We start from the raw sequence: 25,272 nt of genomic DNA, 5'->3' as shown, positions 1-25,272 counted from the left end.
CGTTATAGGAATATAGGCAACTCAATATGCTGTAGTAGTTCTACAGCAGTATCTGCTAAACTTTTTTTTACCTCACTGCACATCTTTACTTGCCTAATTTATTTTGCCGAACAGCAAAAATAAAGCCCAATATAATAAACCCTTTGATTAAATATTTTAACTTTATTTTAAAATATTTTGTTTGACATCTTTCACACAGTTTAACAGACACTGTTATAAAGAGTAATACGTACTTAAAATGTTTATCATATAAAATAATGCATTGTAGGTCGTAGGTTATTCTCGATTATTGACTACAGTTGCAATTATTTCATTTCATTTACTCAAACACAAACATGTCGAACAAGTAAGATTAATATATTTTAGTAATTTTTATAACACTAATTATTATTGTAGGAATTATAAGTATACCCTTAACGAAGGATTCACCGAAGAGCAAAGGAATTTCTACGAGGAGAATGGCTATATAGTGTTTAGGAAGCTAATTCCTGAAAAGGACATCGACATTTGCCATCAGCGGTTTCTGGACGTGTGCAGTGGAAAAGTACATGTTCCAACTGTAATGAAAGTGAAGAAATTAGGACCAAATGGCGAAACTAGATCGGAATTTACAGTCAATAAGGTACGCATTTATAATAGAGAATGTCGAATTTGGACTTTAGAGCCTGCGTCATAATTAGATAAAACAACTTTCTTTGTTTTCTTCATTCTGTTACACGACACGATCAGAGAGTTGCGTTTCAAAAGAAATGCTGTTAAATGGGAAGTATAGGTTGTTGGTCTACAAAAACAAAATCAGAAACAAAGGATTGTAGTTTTAAATTTATAAAAAACAAGAAAATAATAAACTGCTAAAATACAACATTTTTTAAAGAATATACAATTTTTATATGTGTTTCAGATTCAAGAAATATTGTACGACGAAAAGTTTTTCGACCATTACGCTGCGCATCCTAAGATTGTCGAAGTCATCAAGATGATAATTGGACCGAATGTGACGGCAGTCCACTCGATGTTGATCAATAAACCTCCTGATGTGCACGAGGAAATGTCAGCTCATCCGATGCATCAAGTTATAATAATAATTATTATTCAATGTAGTATTTATTTAATTTGTTGAAAACTGTTACAGGATTTACACTACTTTCCATTTAGACCTGCCAATAAAATTGCTGCTTCGTGGACTGCAATGGAAGATGTTACTGAAAAGAACGGGTGTCTCTTTGTTTTACCCGGATCGCACAAGGGTCCATTGTTTTCACACGATTACACCGAAGTAATAAAAATAATTAGAGCAAAAAAACAATACGAAATTTATTGACTAATGTTTTTCTTTTAGTCTGTTAAGAATAAGTTATACCACGGCGTGTTTGGCTTCAATGATGTTCCGAAGGTAATGTTTCCAATGGAAAAGGGCGACACTATATTTTTCCATCCGCTTTTGCTCCATGGATCTGGACCAAATTTCACACAAGTATATAAATAAATATTATAACATTAATATTATTTAAACATGGACATTTGCAGGGTTTCAGGAAAGCTATTTCTGTGCACTACGCCGACAGCAAGTGCGATTTTATAAATGTTATCGGAACGTTTCAAGAAGGCATCTCGAAGGAAATAGAATCTGTCGCTGAAAAGAATTTCAAATTAAAAATTCATATCAATGTAAGTTTTTTTTTAAATTATTAATTTATTTACGAATCTTTATTGGCTATCGACCAAATAATAATGCGCTTATTTTCAGACTGTTTGGAAAATGAAAAGTCGTTTGATTTGCGGCGAACAAGGCGTTTTTCAACAAATTGACAGCCACTTGTAAATTATTTTAATCTACAGTTTAATTTTTGCTATCTATAATTACTACTTATTTGTGTTAGTTGTAATCTGTTTTATTATTTTGATTTATCATTAATTAAATAAAAAAAATCCACTTCCTTTGGTTAATTGACTTTTAGCGTTAAAAGTTTTAAAATAGTACACATCAATAATATGTATAGGCAGGGTAATCAATTCCGGTAACATATTTAAAACCGGACTAATCGGTTCCGTTCAATGTTTGAAATCCGGACTGATGAAAGCTGCTCAATTCTCTCAGCAACACGCATTGGTGGTTCAAGTATTCAAAATATATGCTCCATATTTGTTTCTAGTGCATTGAGTTGCCTATATTACAAATATAATTCAATGCTTTTGGCAATACGACATTAATAGTACATTTCTATACAGTCAATACCTCGAATAGTGCGGTTTCTATCGGTGCGGATTCTCTATAGTAAGGTTTGAAAATTTCAAAAAACTAAATTATAATGAAACAAAATTAATATAAATTCTTAAAAAAAATAGTACACAAAATTATGATCGTTTTTTCTTTCTCTTTCACTGGTATAAGTGTTTGCCAAATGAGAAATGCCTAGGTAATAAATAAACATTAGTGTTTACGATAATTTTTGGAGCCTAAAAAAAATGTATATTTATTAAAAGTATTCGAATTTATATATGTATTTATGAAAAAATATTGCAAATTTAGAATAAATAGAGATAACTTATTGTCATTACAAAGATACTAGTAAATTTAAGTGTAGTAAGTAGCAGGTTAAAAACTAGTCACTTTAGTATTTCCTTCCAATGCTGCAATTTTTATGTATACTTTGGAAAATGTTAATATACTTATTTTATTTTACACTTCAAATATAATATTAGTTTTCAGTTATTGTCAAAATTATTATAACACGGAATTGGTGAATGCGCCGGGAGAAAATTGTATGTATTTCATGTATTTCCACATAGTTTTAGTACAGGCATACCTCAATTAACAAATAGTTAGTTGCATAATAATAATACTTTTCCTGAATAAGAATCATTTTCAAATATCAGATTTGAAACGATTTCAATGTGATTTTCAAAATCTATGCTTGTAAACATTTTTTTGTCGACAAAAAACTCTTTAATTTTGTCTTCATATTCTTTGTCTTTGTTGCTAACAAACTAAATCTTCCAATGGAATAACATCATCTTCATACATTTCTGACATCACTTCATCAATATTTTCGAAACCTATTAATCTGAATAACTTCATTTTTTGGATGATACATTTTATTGATTTGAGCATTTATTTTCAGAAAATTTCTCGTGATCATCATTAGTTCATGATTATGATTAGCTGAGTTCTATGTATAATACTAATAACTATAAAATGGAAAATATATAAACTTTTATAGTTTTTTTTCCATGCGATGATGCGATTTAGAGGACCTAAATTCGAGTTGTCGCGTCTGCGGCGCGTTTTCGAGTTTTCCACGCGTCGTACCGTAGTATTTTTAGCGCGCGCTCTCAGGAAAGGCATGGCAAACATTTCAAAATAAATTAAGCATGAATTCTAATTACTTTATCCGTGGATTTGTCGGTGGATGGAACGGCGTCTACCATTCTGCTCCTTTTAATATCCCATTAAAAATAGCACACTTACTACTTACTACTCCTGTTCATATATTAGCTTCAACTTCAGCTTTTGGCCTGCTTGATTAAACGCTTTAATTTACTTTAGAACTTATAGTAGTTATAAATACATGCAGTATATCCACAGTCTGCGTTCCCGGTTTGTACTGATCATATGTTAATTGTGTCGGTATTTTGTGTTCTACACTCATAATTAGATTAATTAAAAGATGAAATAAAAGTGACAACTTAAAGAAACACTATGTGAGATTGGTTCATTTTCGGTTTGATGATTTTCTTTGGTGACAAATGAATTGGATTAATGGAAGAAAAGCACATTTTGTAACCAAATAAAAACTAGTTAAAGTACGAGGTTGTAAGCAAAGTTTAATTAGTCTGGTTGTAAGATTGGAGAATAGGAGGAGATCATTAGGAGGTGAAATGGTGCGGATCGAGCGTCGCTTTTCGAGGGTGCCTTGAAAGAGCAAAAAAAAGAAACGTATTCCAAAGCCCTCCATTCTTTCATTTTTTTGTATGTGTAGAAGGTATGCCGCATGAGTTATGGACCTATAACGCCGTCGCCGCAGACATCCACTGGATAATTAAAACAATTAGTTTCGTGCAGGGGGATTCCATCTTCTCTTTGTCGCCATTTTGGTAGGCACCGGTTGGAAACGGAAACCTCTTCCTCTGGTTCGGATTACCAGAGGAGACAAGCGACGTTTCCGTCATCCGTCTGACACATGACAGCGTCTCATCCACCCCGCGTGTCAAATTTGGTTCATCCATCAGCCGCGCGGAAACAAAAACGAAACTATTTAAGTATAAACATACATACATTTACACTACATATTTGTTCTGTCGTTCTTATACATAATTTAACGTGTATATTTACAAGTTTCTGTTAAGTAAATATTATTTATGTATATAAAAAGAATACTTTAATATTTATAGTTTTGAAATTTTCTAACCGGACTAAAGTGAATCCGCACTAAGCGGTTAAATAAAATGTTTTAATATGTGAATGAAAGTGTCAAAAAACGTAATAATAGAATTTCTATTGAATATGTTATTTTTAGATATAATTATTATGCGGTTTTCATAGAAGATAGGAACGACGATGAGAGGGATTCACGTTAAGTGGAATAAGGATGGATGTTCAGAGAGGTTCGGTTCGATGGTAATGAGGATGAACGAGTGATATGCAAAAGACAGTGAGGCAAGGCGTGTCCGTTACAGAAATGCAACTCGACCACGGAAATCTCCTCAACCGAAGCTAACGAGAACTTAACAAAAACACAGAAATACGCGTTCGAGACACATCCCAAAAATAGCATTACGCAACAACCAAGATTATTGCTAATTGTTAATAATATCGTTAATCAACTCGAAAATAAGTTCGTATTTTAGTCAAATTAAGTTGCTGTAATCGGCAACCAATTAGTATTTGTATATACATTATTTATTTATAAACTGAGCTATGTTTTACTAAATAATTAAACTAAATAAGTGGACGATTTACTTAATTAAAAATACACTACTTTTAATAACTTACAACGTATTTAGTTTCAAATAGCAGAATTGAAATTTATATAAGTTTTAAGTATAAATAAAAGTGTATTTTGCACAGAAAAGTGGAATTATACTTTATTAAATTTTATTAATTATAATTTTTATGTGTATAAATATAATACTGATATGAATTTATGTGCAATTATGCTCAAAATAATAATGAAATCTCTAATAATTTGCTTCTTCGTACAAAAGTTCGTTGGCTATGAAAATGTTATTGTTTGCATTGAATCAAGAAAGCATAGATTTTCTTTATATAATAATATGCAAACACAATTACAATGAAAAAAGTGAATCTTGTTAAAGTTCAAATATATTTTGCTGTAAAATTAAGTTTATTTTTTTTATATATGTGCTTTAAATCGAAATGATTAGAAAATTTAGATGTTTCGTCTTGGATTATATACATTTTGAATATTGATATTGATTTCTCACTGCGAGAAGGATTAATTGATCCAAAATTTCGAATGTAAAATCAATTTCTAAACATGTGGATTTGGCAAATTTTGGAATTCACAAATATCTTCAAACCATTATTTTTAGATTATCCTAATTCTTACGAAATAAATCGATTAAATCTATCAGAACGGCATGATTTAAGATTATTGATAACTATTGTATTACAAAAATAATTAATAAACAAATGTTGCTGTATTGCCCATAGCAACAGCAACTTGTTTATTACAGTATATAAAATTTGATACACCAATTTAAAACTATGATTGTTCGATTTTTTTTGTTCAAGTTGTTCGAACTTGGATCCAATGTACCTCTCATGTAATGATTTTGATAATTGAAATACGTGTTTTTATGAAGATGGGTCTAAAATTGTAGGTTCAAAGTACCGGTTTGTGCATAGTTGTACATTTGTTGGGGCAAGCGGCAAATTGAAAAATTCGTTTTGGCAGGTGTCGGTCGATTTGCAAGCAATGGTCCTCCGGTTCGCGGTTCGGAATATATGCCAACGTGTGTTATTAATACGGAGAGGAACGGTGGTTGTTCGTGCTGTTTTCGTTGCAAAATTAATGTGCGTTTGAGAAAGAGAGGAAAAGATGTGAAAGAGATGGATTAAAATGGTTCGACGAAGGGGGCGGGCAGAGAGAAAGAGAGAAGCGTCGGGGCGCTCTGCGAGGCGTTGAGGGGGGGCGCGCGCGCCTTCACGACGGACACGGGCATCGTATGCCATGCTCTCGCGGTCCGAAGAACATCAGTGTTCCGTCGCTTGGCGCAACACAGCCGTTCAACTAATCAGCGCCTTCTTATCATGGGAATGGGTGCCGCCGCGTGCCCCGAATTAAATGCCCCGACACACGTCCAACGCCCCATCACTAATTGTTCATATCGCACAAGATTAAACAAAGCGCACACACGCTGCACGCCCACAAACATCCGTCGCCAAAAATCAAATACACTCGCTAATTTCCTCTCATACATTCTCTTTCACACATTTACACATTGTATTCACCAAAAATTCTATGATATTTTTTCTATTATTTTGTCATCACGATCACTTGATTGCAGTTCATGAGAATAAATTGAATTAGAATTCTTTAATACAAATTTTGTTGTTAAATTGTTAATATACGGCCCTGCTTGATCTGTACAATAATAATAATACATTCCAGAAGGGTAATATTCAAAGTTATTTGAAAGTTTTTACATAAAAATATCATATTATGCAGATTTCGGAGGTCCTGTGGTTTGAATCGTTTCAATCTTCGTCGACGAGATTCAGTGTGTGTAAGCTCAGAGGCAAGTTGGTTTGGATGGTCTTCCAGCCGATGTTGGTATTTGCTGCTGAGTTCCGTTATCTCATCCTTCACAACTCGGACTCCAGTGTATTGATGAATGTTAGTCGAGAACCATTGAGCATTGGCAATTGCTCTGAGCGTTTTTGACTGGAACCGCTGTATGAAGTCAATGCTTGTATTACAAGCAGATCCCCATATTTGTAATCCATAAGTCCATATCGGTTTTATTGTCGTTTTATATATTCAAACTTTGTTTTCCGCTGAGATGGATGAGTATCTACCCATGAGCCAATGCAATCTTTTTACTGTCAGTCCTAGCTGTTTTCTTTTTGTCGTAATATGCTTTTTCCAGGTGAGTCGACGATCCAGATGTATGCCAAGATACTTAGCATCATCAGCCTGTGGTAGGGCATGCCATTCTGTGTTACGGGTGGACAAGTTTGTCGACGCATTGTGTACGTTACATGCACCTACTTAGTTTCATTAGCCCTAATTATCCACTTTCTGAACCAATGTTCGATGCTATTCAGACTTCTTTGGAGTATCTGTGAGGACGTAGTTCAGTTTTGGTGGGATGCTAGAACAATGGTGTCATCAGCAAATGTGGCTATAGTGGCGTGCTGAGGAGTTGGTAGAGCAGCCGTGAAGATCAAATAGAGTAAGGGTCCAGAAACACTTCTCTCCAGGACACCAGAAAGGATTGGGCGTAGCGAGGTCACTTCGTCCTTGTGCTTGACCTGGAAGTGCCTCCCAGTCAAGTACGATTTGAATATAACGTATTATTCATGTGGGAGACACTTTTTAATTTTATATAGCAATCCTCCATGCCATACTCGGTCAAACGCCTGTGAGATGTCGAGCAAAGCCGCAGAGCAGTACCTCTTCTCCTCAAGACTTTTGCCAATCACATCTACCACACAATGCACCTGTTCCACAGTGCCATGTCGCTCACGAAATCCGAACTGGTGTTCCGGAATGAGATGACTATCCAACAGCCAGGGCTTCAGTCTTCGCAGCAACAGCTTCTCGAACAGTTTAGACAGTACCGACAGAAGGCTGATTGGTCTATATGATAACGCCGCGTCCGTTGGTTTTTCAGGTTTGGCGATGTATATGATTTGGGCTAACTTCCACTGTGATGGAAATATACCGATGGAAACATACTTCAATTAGTTGAAGAAATTTTTAATTATGATTTAGCCAATTTACATTTACAAATACATTTACATCATGACCCAAATAATCTAGCAATTGTTTATTTGATATTCTTAGTATTAATTTTTAGATCAAATTTCGATAATTTATATTGTTTTGAATCTGATTCTCTCTCGTCAAATCATGAATATAAATTAATGTTTATGATAACTTCTTAAGAATTTTCTTCATTTAACCATATGTTACATGTACATAGTTAAAATAAAAATAATAATAATAGTTTTCTTCGGATTTCTTTTAAAACACATTAAAATTAATTTATACATGTGAATTATAGTGATTTAGAATACAAAAACGGATCAATTTTCACATATATGTATATTTAGTATCAATATTATTTTATAAACTTATTTCGTAGTATTCTGCTATACAATTTTTCTTTTTGTTACAACATATAAAAAAAAAACTGTATCAGTTGGTGTTTCCAATTGCAAAACAAATGATTTATCTATACAATATAAAGATAATATCAAAGTAACAACTAGTATTTCGGTCTGTTTAACGTCTCTTTATAATGTAAATAGTGACATAAATGTAACATTAGACGACCAAAGGCTAAATTGACAAATCTCTCTTTGTATCATTTAGTTCAATTTAATTATAAATTAAACACGTTTTGAATAAACATTTTAAAAATTTATTTTATGAAATATATTATTAGATTATAAAATACCGTATATAATAATTGTATAAATAGAATCGATCTGTGATGTGCAAACTACGGGCCAGATGTTGCCCGCCCAGAAGTTCAATCCGGCCCGCCGAAGATTTTAAAACAATAGTACAAAAGAAAATTCTATTTCAATTATTTAATGGAGTAAGTTCGAAAATTACCATAGAAACATTTTTTTTTTGTTTTTTTGGCCTACTCCTAAATTTTGATGAAATTTCAAAATATTTTTGTATAATTTGAGAGTATATATTTTTTCAACATTTATACTCATAGAAAATATCCAGTGTTTGCTAACATTATTGCAGTAATCTGTTCGTATCGAATAAACGCATATCGTTGAATTCTTTTCATCTGTGCGATTATTATTTATCACGAGAATTGTTGTTAAAAATCGCACGTTCGGGCACTAAAACTGTATATTTCTCAAAAATCCCGAATGGGCGTCACCCTTGGATTGGTGCCATTGGAGCGTGGAAGCGCGAAAACGAAACAAAACAAAAGAAAAGAAGTACATCGAAATAAGAAAAAGTTGTGGGAATGAATATCGAATGGACAATAACGATTTCGATACGCGCCAATGCCGATCGGTCTCCGCCCCGAGCGTCGATCCGATTGGTTCGATCCGACCGTTGGCCATTTTGTAGGGGCGACCGAGCGCCGCCCCCTTCCACTCACCGCAAGCGAGCACACGCTCTTCTCCGCCCGTCGCCGAGATAACTTTCAAGCCTGATATATTTTAAACAGCGTGAAAAGTTTCTGGTCAAATGGTTTCCGAGATTTGTCATGCATGGACGTGCGTCGCGACGAGAATTTCCGAATTCTGACTCCTACTGCTGCTGATGCTGCTTAGAAACATAACAAAAAGAATCAAACGGTTTGTGCTCTGTGACGTGAAAGTAAAAGATTGAATCAGATTTGATACAAAAAGATAGAAAAAAAGTTGTATTGTATTGAGTGCGATTGATTAACAAGGATTTCGACTTTGTACAATAACGAGAATAGTGAGAAGGATTTACACAGAAAATCAACTCTGTTTGTTTGATTTTTCTTATCATACGTTAACTTGAGTAAATAAAAAACGTTGGAACAATGGATACAGGTGAGTTATCGAGAAAGCAATTACAAACTCCATTTGTTAACAATAATAGAAGTAACACAAAGAGCTCAGTTTTGAAACAATAATAAAAAAATAGATTTTGTTTTTTTTTACAAGCAATTGTTATTATTATTAGCCCAGTAAAATAAAGAAAATGAAACACAACTAATTCAAGTTGGGTTATGCAAAATGTATGTATTTATTGGGTTGTTAGAAAAGTAATTTTGCTCATTTCAATTTGAACATTGATTATGTAAGTGTGTCTCGTTTTCTAGTAGAATATCAATATTCATTATAAAATATTGAAACTTACTATTTCCTGAAGAAAAAAATCAACAAAAATTACGTCAAGTTTGTTTTTTTTTTGTTTATTTGCTCTAAACAAGAGTTATTCAAGCGTTTTGCTTCAACTGACCAACGGAAATGTGAAAAATATTTCGTTTCAAGTTTAAGATAATAATGAAATAAATAATTTTATAATAATAAATAAGAAAAAAAAATACATTTTTCGCGAAAAATTGTACTTAAATCACAAGAATACTGCTCTAAATCTAGATATGTTGTACTTAAAGTATAAAAAAGTATAAATAATAATTTATAAATTCAACATTTATTTATTTTTTCTCTTGATGTTTTCTTTGCGTTATGAAACGGGTAATTTTATCGGTATTTCTATTTATAGAGAAACTCGTGTTTCTGTTTTGTTAGATAAAATTTGATGTAAATGTACAAACACGAAACACGCAAAGTGCACAACCATTCAAACCTCGTCAAATTCCACACAGATCTATTCTGTTCGACGATTAACAGACTGATCCGAAGTGGATTTGTACTAATATATTTGCATTACGCCGACAGTCGACAAATCTTCAGCTACTGGAATTTCTTTTTATCTCCGAGCAGTTCTGACCGGTGCGTGTGTGTGTGTGTGTGCAGTTCAAATACACGACCGCCTAAAAGCTTCCTGAAAAACAGCACCGGTTTTCTAATTTTTTTTTTCTTTGTTCGAAGCACCTAAGCAAATACAGACATCATCGTGCTCATCATCTAGTGTGCTCTGCCGTGTGTCTCTCTTCGTCTGCGATTGCAACTTTGTTTCCGTTTTTGGGTGGGCAATTTGTTTGGATTGGGTTCAGATGAGACCGTAAGACTTTGAGCAAACAACGGAGGGAAAGGGACAAGAAAAAATCTGGACCGCAATGTCTGGAGTGTTTGCTTTTATAGAACAAATTGACTGGTAATTTTCAAAATCCAATACTGGCGCCACACCTAAACGAACTAAACTCACTCAAATCTGTTTTACAAAATGAGTTTTATTTAATTAATAGTTTTTAGTTGAAATTTTTACTTTTAATATGTTCCAATGTCGTTAACTTAGTAACAAAGTGCGGTTTCGATCAGTGCGGATTCACAAAACAAACTAAATTTTAATCAAAATAAAGTATTTGTACACAATTAGTAAAAAATACATAATTGTATGCAATTTTGAAGTTCTCGATTAATCCGGTTTCAAACAATGCAAAATCGATTACCCGCACTGTTCGAAGTAGTCCTATACTATTAAATTATTGAAATCTGGAGAAATAAATACAATTTTCTGTCATAAAATTAAGATTGCAAAAGAATTATTTACCTAGAAAACAGAAACTAATTTTTCATTCTTGAATCTTCATCTTCATTAATTTTAATAAATCTTCTTCAGTTTCCCATATTTCATTAAAAACTTCTTCTCTATATAAGCGAGTTTGTTCAAATTGATCTCATTTCTTCCTCTTATTGCTATTATATAAAGCTTTAACAATATTTAAAAAAAATTATTATTGCATTAAAATTATGTTTGTTTTAAAATTACAAATTAAATTTATAATCCAAATATAAAGCTATGTTTTCTAATATTTCATTATGATTTAGAGCCAAAAAACATACAATGAAATGTGTGAAATACAAAATTACAGTTTTACAAATGAGTTTGTTAATTTTTCTTTATTTTTGCAACATAAAGTTACTTCACGTGAGCGTTTTGTGAAGAGGTTGCGATAAGAAGGAAGAAGGATGGGAAAATAATATTAAAAAAAAAGAAAAGAAGTTGGAAGGCGATGAAAATGTTGTAGTCGTCGTCGTTCCTAAACTAATAATCTGTTAAAAAGACAAACATTTGCCCGACGTAAATTTGTTCACTAAATGGATTGGGACACTTTAGGTGTCTAAAGGCTCGTTCATCGGCAAACCCGTATCCCACTCGACTCCCGTTTCGAAAAGGCAAACAGCATAATGCCTATTTAACATACACAATAATAATAATAAGAAAAGATGAAAAAAAAAAAGAACTAAACACACACATTTTATCCTCATCCACTCGTGAAACCACATTCACGTATTATTACTTATTTGATTTATTACATCATTTCCAATCAATTTGTGTACAGAATATAACCGAATGCGATTCGTGTTGAATGAAATTTGAACTTTTGCAGTGAAAGTGTGAAAATTAGAGTGGACAACAAAGTGTTCGCAGACGATAAGGATTCGAATCCTGATTGTGGTTGTTCGACTCGAGATAAAATCCGCAGGAATGTCCATGGAGTAATCGCAGGAACGTGAAATTCGAACGTAAACAGTGTGCAACGTGCAAAAGCGAAAACATTGTCGATGCACGACGACAACAACAGTACGCGCATTTGTGTTGCCTGCAATTATTACTGAGATGGTAAAAGCAACCTCCTCTACAACTATTTGTCGTTTCTATTAGATTCGCGCAAACAGTTCACGATTTTCACTGCAAACATCCATAAATCACCGGAGATCTTACATTATTGACACACGCATATATCAAATAATCATATTGTTATAATTGCAGACAGATTTCTCGTAAATTTCTTACAAAATTTTAAATTCTAAACACCATTATTTTAATAAATATTTTACGTTTGCAACTCAGATTTACTTGAATAGTTTTAAACCGGACTAATCGAGGACTTATGAACAGTAGATAAAGAAACTCGACATTATAAAGGAGCAAAAACTGATTAATTCTGTATAAAAAAAAATGTGTACTAATATTTTAGAATTTCTTTTAATTTTTTGTTCAATTAGTCAATATTACTATATAGTAAGATTGAAGCAAGAACATGCAAGAAATTGCTATATTGAGAGATTTTTAGTTGATTCAAGACTTTTCTGTTAATGTTCGAAAAAAAAATGTAAAATTCTCTAAAACAGAAAATGTATAATTTTTTCTTATGCAGTTATAAAGGAGATAAAGGAACTGATCATTTCTGTATAAAACATAATATTTTATTTTTACAATATTTGTTTAGTCTCTTTTGAAATTTTCAAAGTGAATCCGCACTAAATGAAGCAGAAATTGCTGAATTGAGATTGAAAAAAGTGATTTTTAGTTGATTGAAGTGTTAAAACTTTTCTTAACAAAATAATGTTCGCAAAAAAAAAAAAGTAAAATTCTCTAAAATATAAAATGGATTTGTCTTATACGGAATTTGCATGCGGCATGGTTAAAATTGCGGTCAGAAAGACTAAGAATAGAAGAAATGATAGATGATGTTCGAAGACCCCTATTATTTGCGGGGTTACATGGGGGAGGGCCGTGATAACTGCACAGGATTCCGCAAGTCCGGAATTTCGTGGCCTCACGTGTGCCAAAAGCCAAACACGTGGCCTCTGCGCCCTTTTTAACTATCGGGGGTTGATTTTAACATATTATAATTACGAACACTCGAAATGTTTAAGAATCCACCCCTGCAGTCTTGTCCCATCTTATATATATATATTGTTTCCATCTCACCATCATTTCTGTTTATCCATGTGTGTGGCTACTCAATTTTCAAAATACACTGTTTGCTTCGTGTAATATTTATCATTCATTATCTCCGTTTTTTCTTCTTCGTCTTCGCGTCTCGTACAAATCTTTCGGTTATTTGTTTAACTCTTAGTAAAAAAAAGCAGATTGATGGATGAAAAACGTGAAGAACATATCACAATGAAATGTGTACAAATCGGTTAGTTCGCTTAGTACTTTAGTTAGAATATGCACTTAAAATTAGCATCTTTCCAGATACACACATTATTTAAGAAATTCGATCAATTTTGTTGTTAATTATTGCATTTTCATTATAATTATTTGTTTGAAGAATTGATCAAACTGATATTGATCAGGATTACTTTACCATTTGCACTAAAACTGAAATAGTGTAAATTCACAATATTTCATAATTAATAGTTGGTACACAACAGTTAATCTAATGTTACCAACATTACAAAAAATGATAAGAATAGAAAAGAAACCTTCACATTTTTGTTTATTTATAATTTAATATCACTTTATGAGATAAAATTTTGTAAAATCTCAGGAATTTTCTACATTTCGGTTTTATAGTCAATCATCCTCTTGTTTCATATAGTTTCAGTTTCTTTTGAATTGACAATATTTTGTCGGGTTTTAATTCCATAGGTTTATGGAATTATTGAATTTACTAAAGAGTGCCTTGATCAAGATTCACTAGTAGATAAAGAATTTTCATGATACATTTCTACTAATTTAATTTCGATTTCTATTAAATAGCTGAACTTGGTCGTAATTTTTGTTAATACATTTCATTCCATAACAAATTCCCAGGAGAGAAATAAAATAATTTCTCGGAAGTAAAGTAAGATGATTCAGTAATTGTACTAATAAAGCCATACATAAAAATGTCATTTTCCATTTAGGAAGATTTCCTTTATCCCATTAGAGTAAGAGATTTTATTTAGTGAAGGAATGCACTTCATGTCACGTTGAATAACGGCGTGAATCGTTGAGAAGCGTTCGTAAAACGCAAATTACAATTACTTGAGATTTTATAATTAAGAAGGCGACGCGGCTGAATAATCGACGGTATCTGTCAGACGTCAGTTCTGTCGGCGTCGGTGACAAATGTCGAGGCGCGGTAAATTTGAACTGGAGCAAATTAATCCGACATTAATTGATAAATATTCGCGTGTAACGTCTCGGCAAAAGCGGGCTGCAACCATTTAGATGATTTACAGAGAGGAAAGTGTAGAATCGGGCCTGCATTTCCTCGGCAGTAAACCTACAAACGAGTACGGGACATCAAAGCATGGCCATCCAACATTTAGAGAAAAAAAAATCTGCCATAACTATATGTTATCTTCCTTTCCGACGACGCTCGTAACTCTTTCGCTTCTTTTCTGTCGTTTATCCGGTGTTTATTAGCGACTAGACGATTGTCAACACAGATGTCTGATACATACATCACGTGTGCTTCTTACTCTCTTATTTTTATACTCCGACAAACATCTTTTTCTTGTTTTTTTCTTCTTCTTTTACTTCCCCCCGGAATGGATTTGTTCGCGTGGATTTATGTTCGTAGGACGACTTTTAATTAGTTCCCTTCATTATGTCAGCCGTTTATCTTTTGCGAACAGAAATACAACTCCGAAATCAGCAAATTTGTCTGAGAACAACATCATTCCAGCAACTTCAACGATTCTGTTATTACATGTATATAATTATATTATGCGTGTGAGTATTGTGTATTCCTCGAGATCCGAATGTGCTGAAGTCAATTTTACTTTATTATCGGCGATTGGTCTCGGGGCTTGCGGAGGTTATCTTCAGGGGTCAACGATTAGATTCCCCCGCGTCACGCCAACATACAAAAATCAACTGGAAACTTCAAGCCTGGATGATTATTAATAGACTATGCAGAGATCCATTCAATTAACGATTTGTACACTTATTTACAATCAATGTTTCACAATAAAAAAAAAACAACAACAACAACAGCAAAAAAAAACTTCAAATTAAACAAGCGGCACAAGAAAATAACACATTATTACTTCAATATGTTTATTGCTTTTAAAACATATTACAAATTGACAACGACTAGAAAACAATACTTACTTCTAAGAATCTTATAAATTTGTTTAAATTAGTATTATTGCAAATTTGAAAAAAAAAACTAGCAAACTTATTTATTTTTTTATTAAAACATTGTAAATTTAACAAGTTTAAAAAGAAATGAATGAAATTAGTTTGATTTTGTATCTGTAAGTTTGTTAAAAAGGAGAACAACAACTATGCAGTATATATTTAGCTTTTTTGTTTTTTGTTGAAAAAGGTCATGTAAATATTTGTTATAAATCGAGTTCATGCGATAAATTCGTCGATCGCGGCAGCCGGAGAAAACGACAACAAAAGTCCAATTGACGAAACGCAGAAAAAGATTATAAATGTTCGTACGAATAAGAAATGTCGATAAAATTGAATTGCGTGAGTGCAAAAAACAATTTCTACAATGTTATGATTCGGACGCAGTGACCTTGAAACTTGACACTTGTATCTTTCAGCTAGTGTCAGAGGTCACTAGTATCCAAACTGCTTGTAATATCAATCATAGAAATTATTGTTTGCATCTTTCTAAAAGTGAATTTAAAATTAATAAAATCTTAAATTTTGGAAAAAAATTATTAAAACCTAATTTGTTGTGTTTTAAGTTTTTACAATTTATATGACATTAGAAGTAAACAATATGTTATAGATTATGTCTTAAATATAAGCTAATGTTGAAAATAATTGTATTTCATGTAAAATGACAATCAGAGAGTGACAGCTCCACCGTTGCCAACTGTAAATATGACAGATGAGGCGAGTTTTCGGTAAATTTGCTTGCGGTTTCTTTTTGGTGGTGTCAATGCGTCTGTGAGTTGGGTCAGGTGCATTTGATTATCGTGCCGTGGATTCAATGCGGCGGATCGGGAAGCCGGGCCAATTGGCTAGATCCCAGCGGCGGCGGTCGAGGGAAGTCGAAAGAAATTCGTATCACCATCATCGTTACCGTTTTATATTATTACTTTTTTTTTTGTTACTTCTCATTCGGTATAATTTGAACCGAAAATACACGAAATTCGATCTGTCTGACAACGGTGATTTTTTTTTCGTTCATCATCATCTTCTTTTTGTTGTTATTGTTGGGCATCTCTTGCACTTCTCGTTCGAACGCTAATTAGTGTCACGTTTAGCCACCCAACAGACTAACACTCTAAATCTAATTGAAACCTACAACTGGGGGACTCTTAGGATGTGTCAACATTTGCTTTCATTTCGGATCTAAATAAAACACACGTATTGGGGATATGATTCAAGTTAAAAGAGATCACACATCGTGAATTTGTGTTTGGGGGAGCAAAAACCACTTTCTTTTCATTCATCACTACAACATAACATTTTGACACTTACGCTCAGAACAATTGATACTTTTCAAATTTACATTTCTATTTATCTATTTAACACTATTAGCATTAAATAATTTTTTTTCATATGTTCGGCGAAGAACCGAAGCTTCTTTCATCATTCATGTAGTGTAATTAAATGAGAGAGCATTTTCTCTCGCTCTCACCCAGAGAAGATAAATCACGTCGACGTCAGTTCAAAGAGTTTGTTGTTAGAAATTTTCTAAGCCACAAAGCCTGAAATTGTCGAACGTAAATTGGCCTTGGTTCCTTTCGCCACTCACCAAAACGGCCGATATTATTGTTGCATTAAGACGGTGTCCCCTCTATTTTTGTTTGTTGTTGTTTTACAATTATAATTTTAAATCGTACAAAAATACATTCCGCCGTCCTTTGCGTGCGCGCATTATTATTCCAATGTAATTTTAGAACGGAGTGAACCAAGGATCTTCAAAGAAATTTACATAATACGAAAATGAAAGTCAGTCGAAACTGCACTTCGTCGTTACATCAAATATTTTTTTATCACATCAGAGACACTTCTTTCGTTTTGCATTTCCTCTTATAACCACTACAGTACTAAATGCAAAATTCAAACTGGTTTCAAACTGGTTTCTCTAGAATACAAAAACATATTTTATTAAATTTGAAAATAGTAAAGATTCGCACTTATTTCATAATCTTAATTTGTAGACAAATTTATCAGTATTATTAGACATTGTATGTTAGATTTATACTATAAAAATTTGCAAATTACATAACAGAATTAAAACTATTTGAAATTTGGTGGTATTGTTACAGTTGCTGTTAATTTATAATGTTGCATTCAAACCAATACGTTGTTGTACCAACTAAAATTAGTTACTTTTAAGTTAATAAGAAAGTCATAATGTCAATTAAAATATTGTATCTTTTTTTTGCAGAAGGTCAAGTGCAACAGTACGGAGAAGTGAATCAACTGGGTGGTGTGTTCGTAAACGGAAGACCTCTTCCGAACGCCGTGCGCCTTCGGATAGTTGAACTGTCACAGGTTGGGATTAGACCCTGTGACATCTCCAGACAACTACGCGTCTCCCATGGTTGCGTGTCAAAGATACTAGCTAGATATCACGAAACAGGATCGATCCTACCAGGAGCAATCGGCGGATCGAAGCCGCGAGTGACAACACCGAAGGTGGTTTCGTACATCAAGGAACTGAAGCAGAAGGACCCGGGCATCTTCGCCTGGGAGATCCGGGACAGACTGTTAAGCGACGGAGTCTGCGACAAGTACAACGTGCCATCCGTAAGCTCGATCAGTCGGATCCTGAGGAACAAGATCGGATCTCTGGTGCATCCTCCGCCGCATTCGCACAGCCTCTACAACTCCATCTATCCGAGCTACCCGTACCCCCAGCAGAAGATGCAATCTCCACCCACGCAGAGGACACCTCCGGCCCACTGCTGGCCCAGCTCGCATTCCGTCAACGACATCCTGGCGGTGCACGCGGCCGCCGCCGCCTTCCGACCCCACAACGGGACGACGCTGCCCCCAGGTTCCAGTCCACCCATGTCCAACGACCACTCCGCCCAGAACTACAACTACTACATGTACTTGCAACCGGGCAACACCGCAATGCACATGGTCAATGGCGGCATGCCACATCACACACTCACTCCAGGATCGCACATATAAAATTTCCAACAAAAAAATAACAAGTGCAGTGAAAAACTTCAATTCCAAAATTCCTAACTTTGCAAATCCCGAAGTGGCGCTACAATCATAAAAATATAATAAATAATACAAAACGTAACAGAAAAATAAAGTTTTAATAGTGCATTCAAATCACCATGGTTACAGAAACAAACTTTCAAAATTCTGCGCCAACCGACTCCAAAGCAAACTATATAATTTAAGAAAAAGTTTGTAGTAAGAATGTGTCACAACCGTACTAGCGAATCGACACTATATAATATATAAATAAATTTTATTTTTCCATACGTTTATAAATATGTCTATTACACCTAAGGAAGGTTGCAATGTATATAAGATAAAACAGTTTTGTTCCCTTCCGATTATTTATTAAAATATATATACAAATTTTATCCTTACATTTATCGAATCTCATTGTAAATACTGTTTTGTTTATTTGTTGTGTCTTTTGTTTCTGATTAGTGGATTATACAGTAGTTGCTTCAAAAGCTTTAAATTTTAATTGGGAAATCTAACAAAACATTCAATATAACTGAATTCATTCTAGATACATCAAGTTTTCTTTTTTCAAATGTATTACCTAGCCCAGTCTTATTATTGTACAATTAGCATTTCGTTTCTTGCGCATTATGAAAAAGCTGATTAATGTATAATATTTATACAGTGAAAATGTATCAATTGCAATCAATAAATCTTCTTGTTATATTCCTTTTTAATTAATTAACTTTGTATTTATTTCTATGAATCACTCAGCTATCATTTATTTGAGTTTTTGTCTTATTATTTTTTTTTATTATTATCATTATTTTGTTACAAACGATATAGGTAATATATGTTTATTAGTAACATTGTAGTTATTGTATACAACTTTTAGTATTATTAAAATATATATGGGTTACATTCTTATTTATTTCAAACTTTTGTATTTTATTTTTCTGATTTTCTGACATTCCTGACATTGAAAAAAAAAGACAAATTCCGAATCCTCCAGAAAGACCAGAAAAGTCAAAAAGAGCGCGTTGGAAAGCTTTGAACATCTTGAAAATGAGTCTAAAACGAACATTGTGTCATTTACTGAGTTCGAGGAATTTATTGATTTTGTTTCAGACTCTAGCACTAAATATATTTTTCCTTTTAAGATGAATTGCGTAAGTAGTGTAAGTAAGAGTGTATAGCTGAAATGAATGGCACTTTTAAGAAGTTGTAAAATCTTTATACATGCATTCAATTTGTGTAAGCATGTGTGTTGTGCGTTCGTTTTTGCCCTGTCCGTTGTGTTGTCGTGTAGAGGAGGCCACTTGATGAAATTGCCATCTTCTGAGACGGAGAGACATCAAAGCAACATATAAATTTAGAGACGGTTCAGTTTATAAATAAATTAATAGAGTAATAATGCGAGAGAAGAAATCGGAGAGAACGAAAGGACAAGGAAGAAGGCGTAGAAGATAACCAGAAGGTTTTCGGCACATGAAAGAGATGTAAAATGCATATAGAAGGATGTTTCTGATGTACTCTGAATGGGGAAGTTCTGAACTATACGAGTTTAAGCTTTTTTTTATATGTATATATTATTTGGTGAACCACATGAAACCAAAGACATAACTTATACGACAGATACGCCCACAAGACGTCCAATTAAACTTTTTATTTTCTTCTCTCTTTCGGTCTTAAACATAATTACTAACATCTTCATTGAAATTGTGTTAATTAATTGTATAAATTATTTTAAACCGGACTAAACGAGACTAAATACATACATATTATTGTATGTATTTAGTCTCGTTAAACGAGTCATTTTTCTTATAATTCATTTAGCTGTATTCCGAATCCTCCCGAAGGACCAGAAAATTCAAAGAGGTCGCGTTCGAAAGCTTCGATATTCATCTTTAAAATGAGTTCAAAACGAACTTTGTGTCATTTACGAAGGCTGAAGAATTTATTGATTTTCTTTTAGAAATTTTTGATAATTGAAAAAATGTCAAATTTTGATGAGCCCGTGGAATCGTTTTAGACCAAAAATCAATCTAAAATCTCATAACTAATCATCTCTTGATATCGTAGTAATATATTTGTTTCTATAAATTAAACTTATTTTATACTAATTAGAGAATACATAAAAAAAAGTGTAAGATTATTGGTGGGAATGTAATGAATCATAGTTCAAAGAGACTTAATTTGTATGAGGGGAGTTGTGAAAAGACGAGAGGTGAGTTAATAAGTGTTGGACAATCACAAAAAAAATGTATATTATTAGATTTTGGGCGCTCCGCAATGTCCCGAAAATAGAAATCGAAAAATTCGTTTTATTTTCGGGGAAATCATCGGGCGGCAATTAAAAAAGCGCGTCGTCCTGCGGTTAACTGCGGCGATGAATCCGGTGGGCCGTGCGGAGGAAATGGGCGTGGGCCGTTTTGGCGCGGCGCGTCTTTAATGGATGGACGGTTGAGAGCTGGAGCCTTCAGAAGAAATCATCACTGACGATTTCATGCGATGGCTATGTGCAAAACAATTGCGTTAATTACTCAGAACAATTGAAGGTGAGCATAATGGTAGAAAGAGAAGAGAAAAAGAGGAAATAATAGCGATGGGGGCGGCGGAAGCCGTTTTCTGCGGGGTGGAGGAAGGTGGTAGTCTGGGATATTTCTGATGCTTCTGGGATGGATGGATGGATGTGTGTTGTCGGTGGAAGCGCGAGGGGACTACACTCTCACTCTTCACGGTTGGTCGAGTCGCGTCGCCTGGATTGAAGCACGTGTCTTTCGCTTCCACATCAAACAAAAACCGTCACACTCACTGACCGAACCCACAAACATTCGTTGTCACCAGCAACAGCACACACACACACACACACATACCAACCAACCATAATCATAAAATTCACGACACGACGACAGATTCATTGCATACGGAATTAAACAAAATGTAATTTACACAATTTTTTACCCTATTCAAGTTTCATCTTTATTTATGCTTGTATTTTTATTTTAAAGTACATTAAAACCTCGAATAGTCCGGCTTAGATTAGTCCGCATTCACTACAGACCGATTTGAAAATTAGGTTTGTAAAATTAATGTTTTTCTCTCTCTCTCTTTGTATTCAATTTACTGGAATCAGACACACAAGTTGTTTCCCATACGTGATGAGCAGTTTGGCTTTAGGGACGGTCACTCTTCTTCTGACCAGTTGCTGCGTGTTGTGGAGCGCATCACGCAGGACTTCAACTGGAAGATGCACACAGGCGGGGTCTTCCTTGATGTTGCCAAGGCCTTCGACAAGGTCTGGCACAAGGGTCTCTTGCACAAAATGATCACCAGCAGTTTCCCTGATGGTCTAATTCAACTAATTGAATCCTACCTTGACCATCGAACGTTCAGCGTCAAGCTGGGTGACGTACGTTCCTCGGTTCGACCCATTAGATCAGGTGTGCCCCAAGGGTCTATCCTGTCGCCATTTCTATTTGCCATCTTTATGGCTGACATGCCCAAGATTCAGGCCGGATCCTCCACCTCCGTAGCCTACTACGCCGATGATACTGCCATCCTGGTGAGGCACACTTCGACCGATCATGTCACGAGGTTGCTCCAAGAGGCCCTTGATCAAATTGAGGATTGGTTCCGGCTCTGGCGTATTGACGTCAATCCGACCAAGAGCGTTGCGGTTCTGTTCACTCGAAAGCGCGCCACTCCATCTGGTGCGCTAACAGTCTTTGGGGAAGATATCCATTGAAAGCCTTCAGCTAAGTACCTGGGGGTTACTTTGGATAAAGGTTTGCGTTTCAAGCAGCACATCGAATCGACCAGGAACAAAGCCTGTGCAACCATCAAGCTGCTTTATCCCTTGATGAACAGGAGGAGCCGTCTCAACATTCCAAGCAAGTTGGCCATTTACAAATCAATCATAAGATCCGGCATGACTTATGCGTCTCCTGCATGGGGTCATACTGCACGCACTCACTTGTACAAGCTGCAAGTGATTCAGAATAAAACATTGAGAACCATCTACAATGCGCCCTGGTTCATCAGGAAGGTGCAGCTGCACCGGGAGGCTAATATTCCTTTCCTCTCGGAATATATGAAGAAGTCAGCTGAGAAGGCTTTTGCCAGAGCTGAGATCCATTCAAATCCTCTCCTGCGAGCGGCCGTCGACTACGACCCGGGTGATTATCACACCCATAAAAGGCCGAGAATGGCTGCTACATGACAGCACTGACTTTCCCACAAGACCGAACACTCGTCATGCATCACCACATGGACCTACAGGCCATTGCACTAAAATCATGAGCCGAAAGGCGGAGTTTTTTACTCATTCAGAATTCACTGTCATGCATTCCTATAGATAAAAGGCAACGGGATCAATTCCCCACCTAGCCACATTGAAGAAAAAAAAAAAAAAGAAAAAAAGTTGTTTCCATTAACGCATTGATTCCCAAACTGTGTATTAACATAAAGTTTTGACTTGGAGCGTCGCGGAAAAAATCTGATATATTAAGGGCGATGAAGGCGAAAAAAGTTTGGGAAACTCTGCTCTAACTAGATAAACTAAATATAGTGACAAAAGTTTGTTAATGATGATAGCAGAATCTTTAATAGTATTTATATTTGTTCATTTAAGTCTTGAAAGCATCAGAACAACCCTCTAATGGCCTTAAACACAGGACCGACTTCCTATTTACCAACATATTTGCTCATTTAAACTTATTAAATTTGTGATACTCAAAAATTCTCGTAAGCCTTAATAATCTTGAGTGATAATGTTTTATTTCCTAAAAATTGTGCGAAATATAATGTATATAATGACACTAACTAATTATAGCGACATACATTTATTTATGTTGGTATAAATTGGAACATTTTATTCAATTGCTCCTGTCACTTCAACTGTCATCAGACTACATGACAAACCGTTACCAACTTTTAAAAACTACATTTTGACTATACTTATACTAACCTTTTGGTAGCTCCGACCCTAACAGGTCCGTATTAATATTATTTTTTTAGAATTTAGTATAACTCTGATCAATATAAAATTTAGTTTGTTTTCAAACCGTTCTATAATAAAACCGCACTATGTAAAAACAATAGTTGTACTAAAAAAAAAACTTAAAATAAAATTTATTAATTCGGAACAAATTATTGTCCTGTTTCGTTTATTTATTTAATTAACTAACATATATTAATTAACTGAATCAATAAGAACCATAAATAAAAAGAAAAAACAATGTGTTGAGTACAATAGTGGTAAGACATGAAATGTTGGCACTAAAACCCGAAACAAGCTCGTTAATTGGACAAACTACCATATGTCAAATTGTACACATCCATACCAGTTTCTTTCTCCTCGAAATTTATGACATACAACTAGAAGAACACAAAAAAAATGTATAGAAGCCGAGAGGAAGACATGCAAATGAAGATATTTCCCCATAAATTACAGAAGGAACAAATTTAATTAGATCATGCCTTTTGATGTTCGACGCGGCCGCTATGCAAATGTATCTGCTTCTCTTCTTTTCTTTTTTTCTTTGATGGGCGGAGTCTTTTATTCGAGTATCTTTAGGGAAGAAAAGGAATGCAACTGGAGGAGAAAAAGGTCCTGGGGTTTCGTGTACGGAGGAACAGGAACATCCATCAAAATTCTGGTGACACATGCGGCTTGTTTGCACCGAAACGGGTATCGAATGTCAATGAAAGAACAACAAACTGCAAAGCGCGAAGACTGACTTAGAGACAACAAGATTTAGAAAAAATGAACTCGCAATAAAAATCGATTAACGCCTTCTTAGTTTCTGTATAATCAAAAAATATATTTAATTAATAAAAGTAAATTAAATTTAAGTTTTCAACGTATTCTCAAATATTGTTAGGGTATTAATATTGAACTATCAAAAAAAATGAATGGATTCGACAGGAAAGTTGCCATTATATATATAAAAATTGCATATTTTTTTTTAGGAATCAATTTCTTGAGCAATGAACACCGAGCGGTGAACGTGACATGAGTTCTGTTTCAGAGGTCGCATTTTATTGCCGCCGTTCTCATTTTACTAAAGACTACACCGACTCGATAATTAACCAGATGTGGAACGGAGAACTGAAAGAGATCTGCACATTATACGGCCACACACACCAGAACCCACTCATTCTCTCTCTTACAAAGACACACCGAATTTTGTTCGCTCGTTTACTCGTCTCACCGTCTCTCTCACTTATTTTCTCAATCTTACTTACACTCGCCTTCTATTCTTCTCATCGTAAATACCAAAAATCGGCATGAAATTGCCAAACATTCCAATGCTACATGCCTAATCTTAATCATATGTCCACATATTAACAATACTTTTATTGTATTCTCGTTGAAAACTGACTGAAATAATCAGAATTGTCGCTATTCGAATTTCAAGATTCAGTGTTAATATTTGAAGTTTATAGTGAGTATTCAATTATTGGTGTGGTTTCATCCATTTGGCAGTAATTTGCAACCAAAAATGAAGTAACGAAATAACAGTGTCTTCGCATATTAGTGTTTTTCTCGAAACGATAGTAGATAGAAATGATCCAAAAGATGCATATGAATCTTGAATATTTG

At 34.4% G+C, this 25,272-nt stretch overlaps 3 protein-coding genes across 3 annotated transcripts; all 3 read left to right on the top strand.

Moving 5' to 3' along the window:
* The first annotated feature begins 206 nt into the window (after positions 1 to 206).
* On the top strand, positions 207 to 1,938 carry LOC108565240 (phytanoyl-CoA dioxygenase, peroxisomal-like). Its single transcript, XM_017924587.1, has 7 exons — positions 207 to 346; positions 397 to 622; positions 902 to 1,072; positions 1,133 to 1,276; positions 1,340 to 1,474; positions 1,528 to 1,668; positions 1,748 to 1,938. Exons 1-7 carry the CDS (start codon positions 336 to 338, stop codon positions 1,820 to 1,822), a joined length of 903 nt encoding a protein of 300 aa, XP_017780076.1. The 5' UTR covers positions 207 to 335; the 3' UTR covers positions 1,823 to 1,938.
* Positions 1,939 to 9,428: 7,490 nt separating this feature from the next.
* On the top strand, positions 9,429 to 19,302 carry LOC108565244 (paired box protein Pax-1). Its single transcript, XM_017924592.1, has 2 exons — positions 9,429 to 9,748; positions 17,917 to 19,302. Exons 1-2 carry the CDS (start codon positions 9,739 to 9,741, stop codon positions 18,666 to 18,668), a joined length of 762 nt encoding a protein of 253 aa, XP_017780081.1. The 5' UTR covers positions 9,429 to 9,738; the 3' UTR covers positions 18,669 to 19,302.
* A 2,613-nt stretch (positions 19,303 to 21,915) lies between these two features.
* LOC108565239 (RNA-directed DNA polymerase from mobile element jockey-like) lies at positions 21,916 to 22,887 on the top strand. The gene is made up of 2 exons (XM_017924586.1): positions 21,916 to 22,378; positions 22,454 to 22,887. The coding sequence occupies exons 1-2, from the start codon at positions 21,916 to 21,918 to the stop codon at positions 22,885 to 22,887; spliced, it is 897 nt and encodes a 298-aa protein (XP_017780075.1).
* The last annotated feature ends 2,385 nt before the right edge of the window (positions 22,888 to 25,272 follow it).

The sequence above is a fragment of the Nicrophorus vespilloides genome, unplaced genomic scaffold (assembly GCF_001412225.1).
Source record: "Nicrophorus vespilloides isolate i.1.1-1 unplaced genomic scaffold, Nicve_v1.0, whole genome shotgun sequence".
NCBI classification, from domain to species: domain Eukaryota; kingdom Metazoa; phylum Arthropoda; class Insecta; order Coleoptera; family Silphidae; genus Nicrophorus; species Nicrophorus vespilloides.
The sequence above is the reverse complement of the archived record's forward strand: the minus strand, read 5'-3'. Positions and strand labels throughout refer to the sequence as shown.

Bases quoted from the DNA above. Each gene is read 5' to 3' on its own strand.
- LOC108565240 (XM_017924587.1), top strand. The intron at 1,073-1,132 runs GTTATAATAATA...AAACTGTTACAG, and splicing joins CAGCTCATCCGATGCATCAA to GATTTACACTACTTTCCATT. The intron at 1,475-1,527 runs GTATATAAATAA...GGACATTTGCAG, and splicing joins CTGGACCAAATTTCACACAA to GGTTTCAGGAAAGCTATTTC.
- LOC108565239 (XM_017924586.1), top strand. From the start codon at position 21,916: ATGCACACAGGCGGGGTCTTCCTTGATGTTGCCAAGGCCTTCGACAAG. The intron at 22,379-22,453 runs GTGCGCTAACAG...CTTTGGATAAAG, and splicing joins AAAGCGCGCCACTCCATCTG to GTTTGCGTTTCAAGCAGCAC.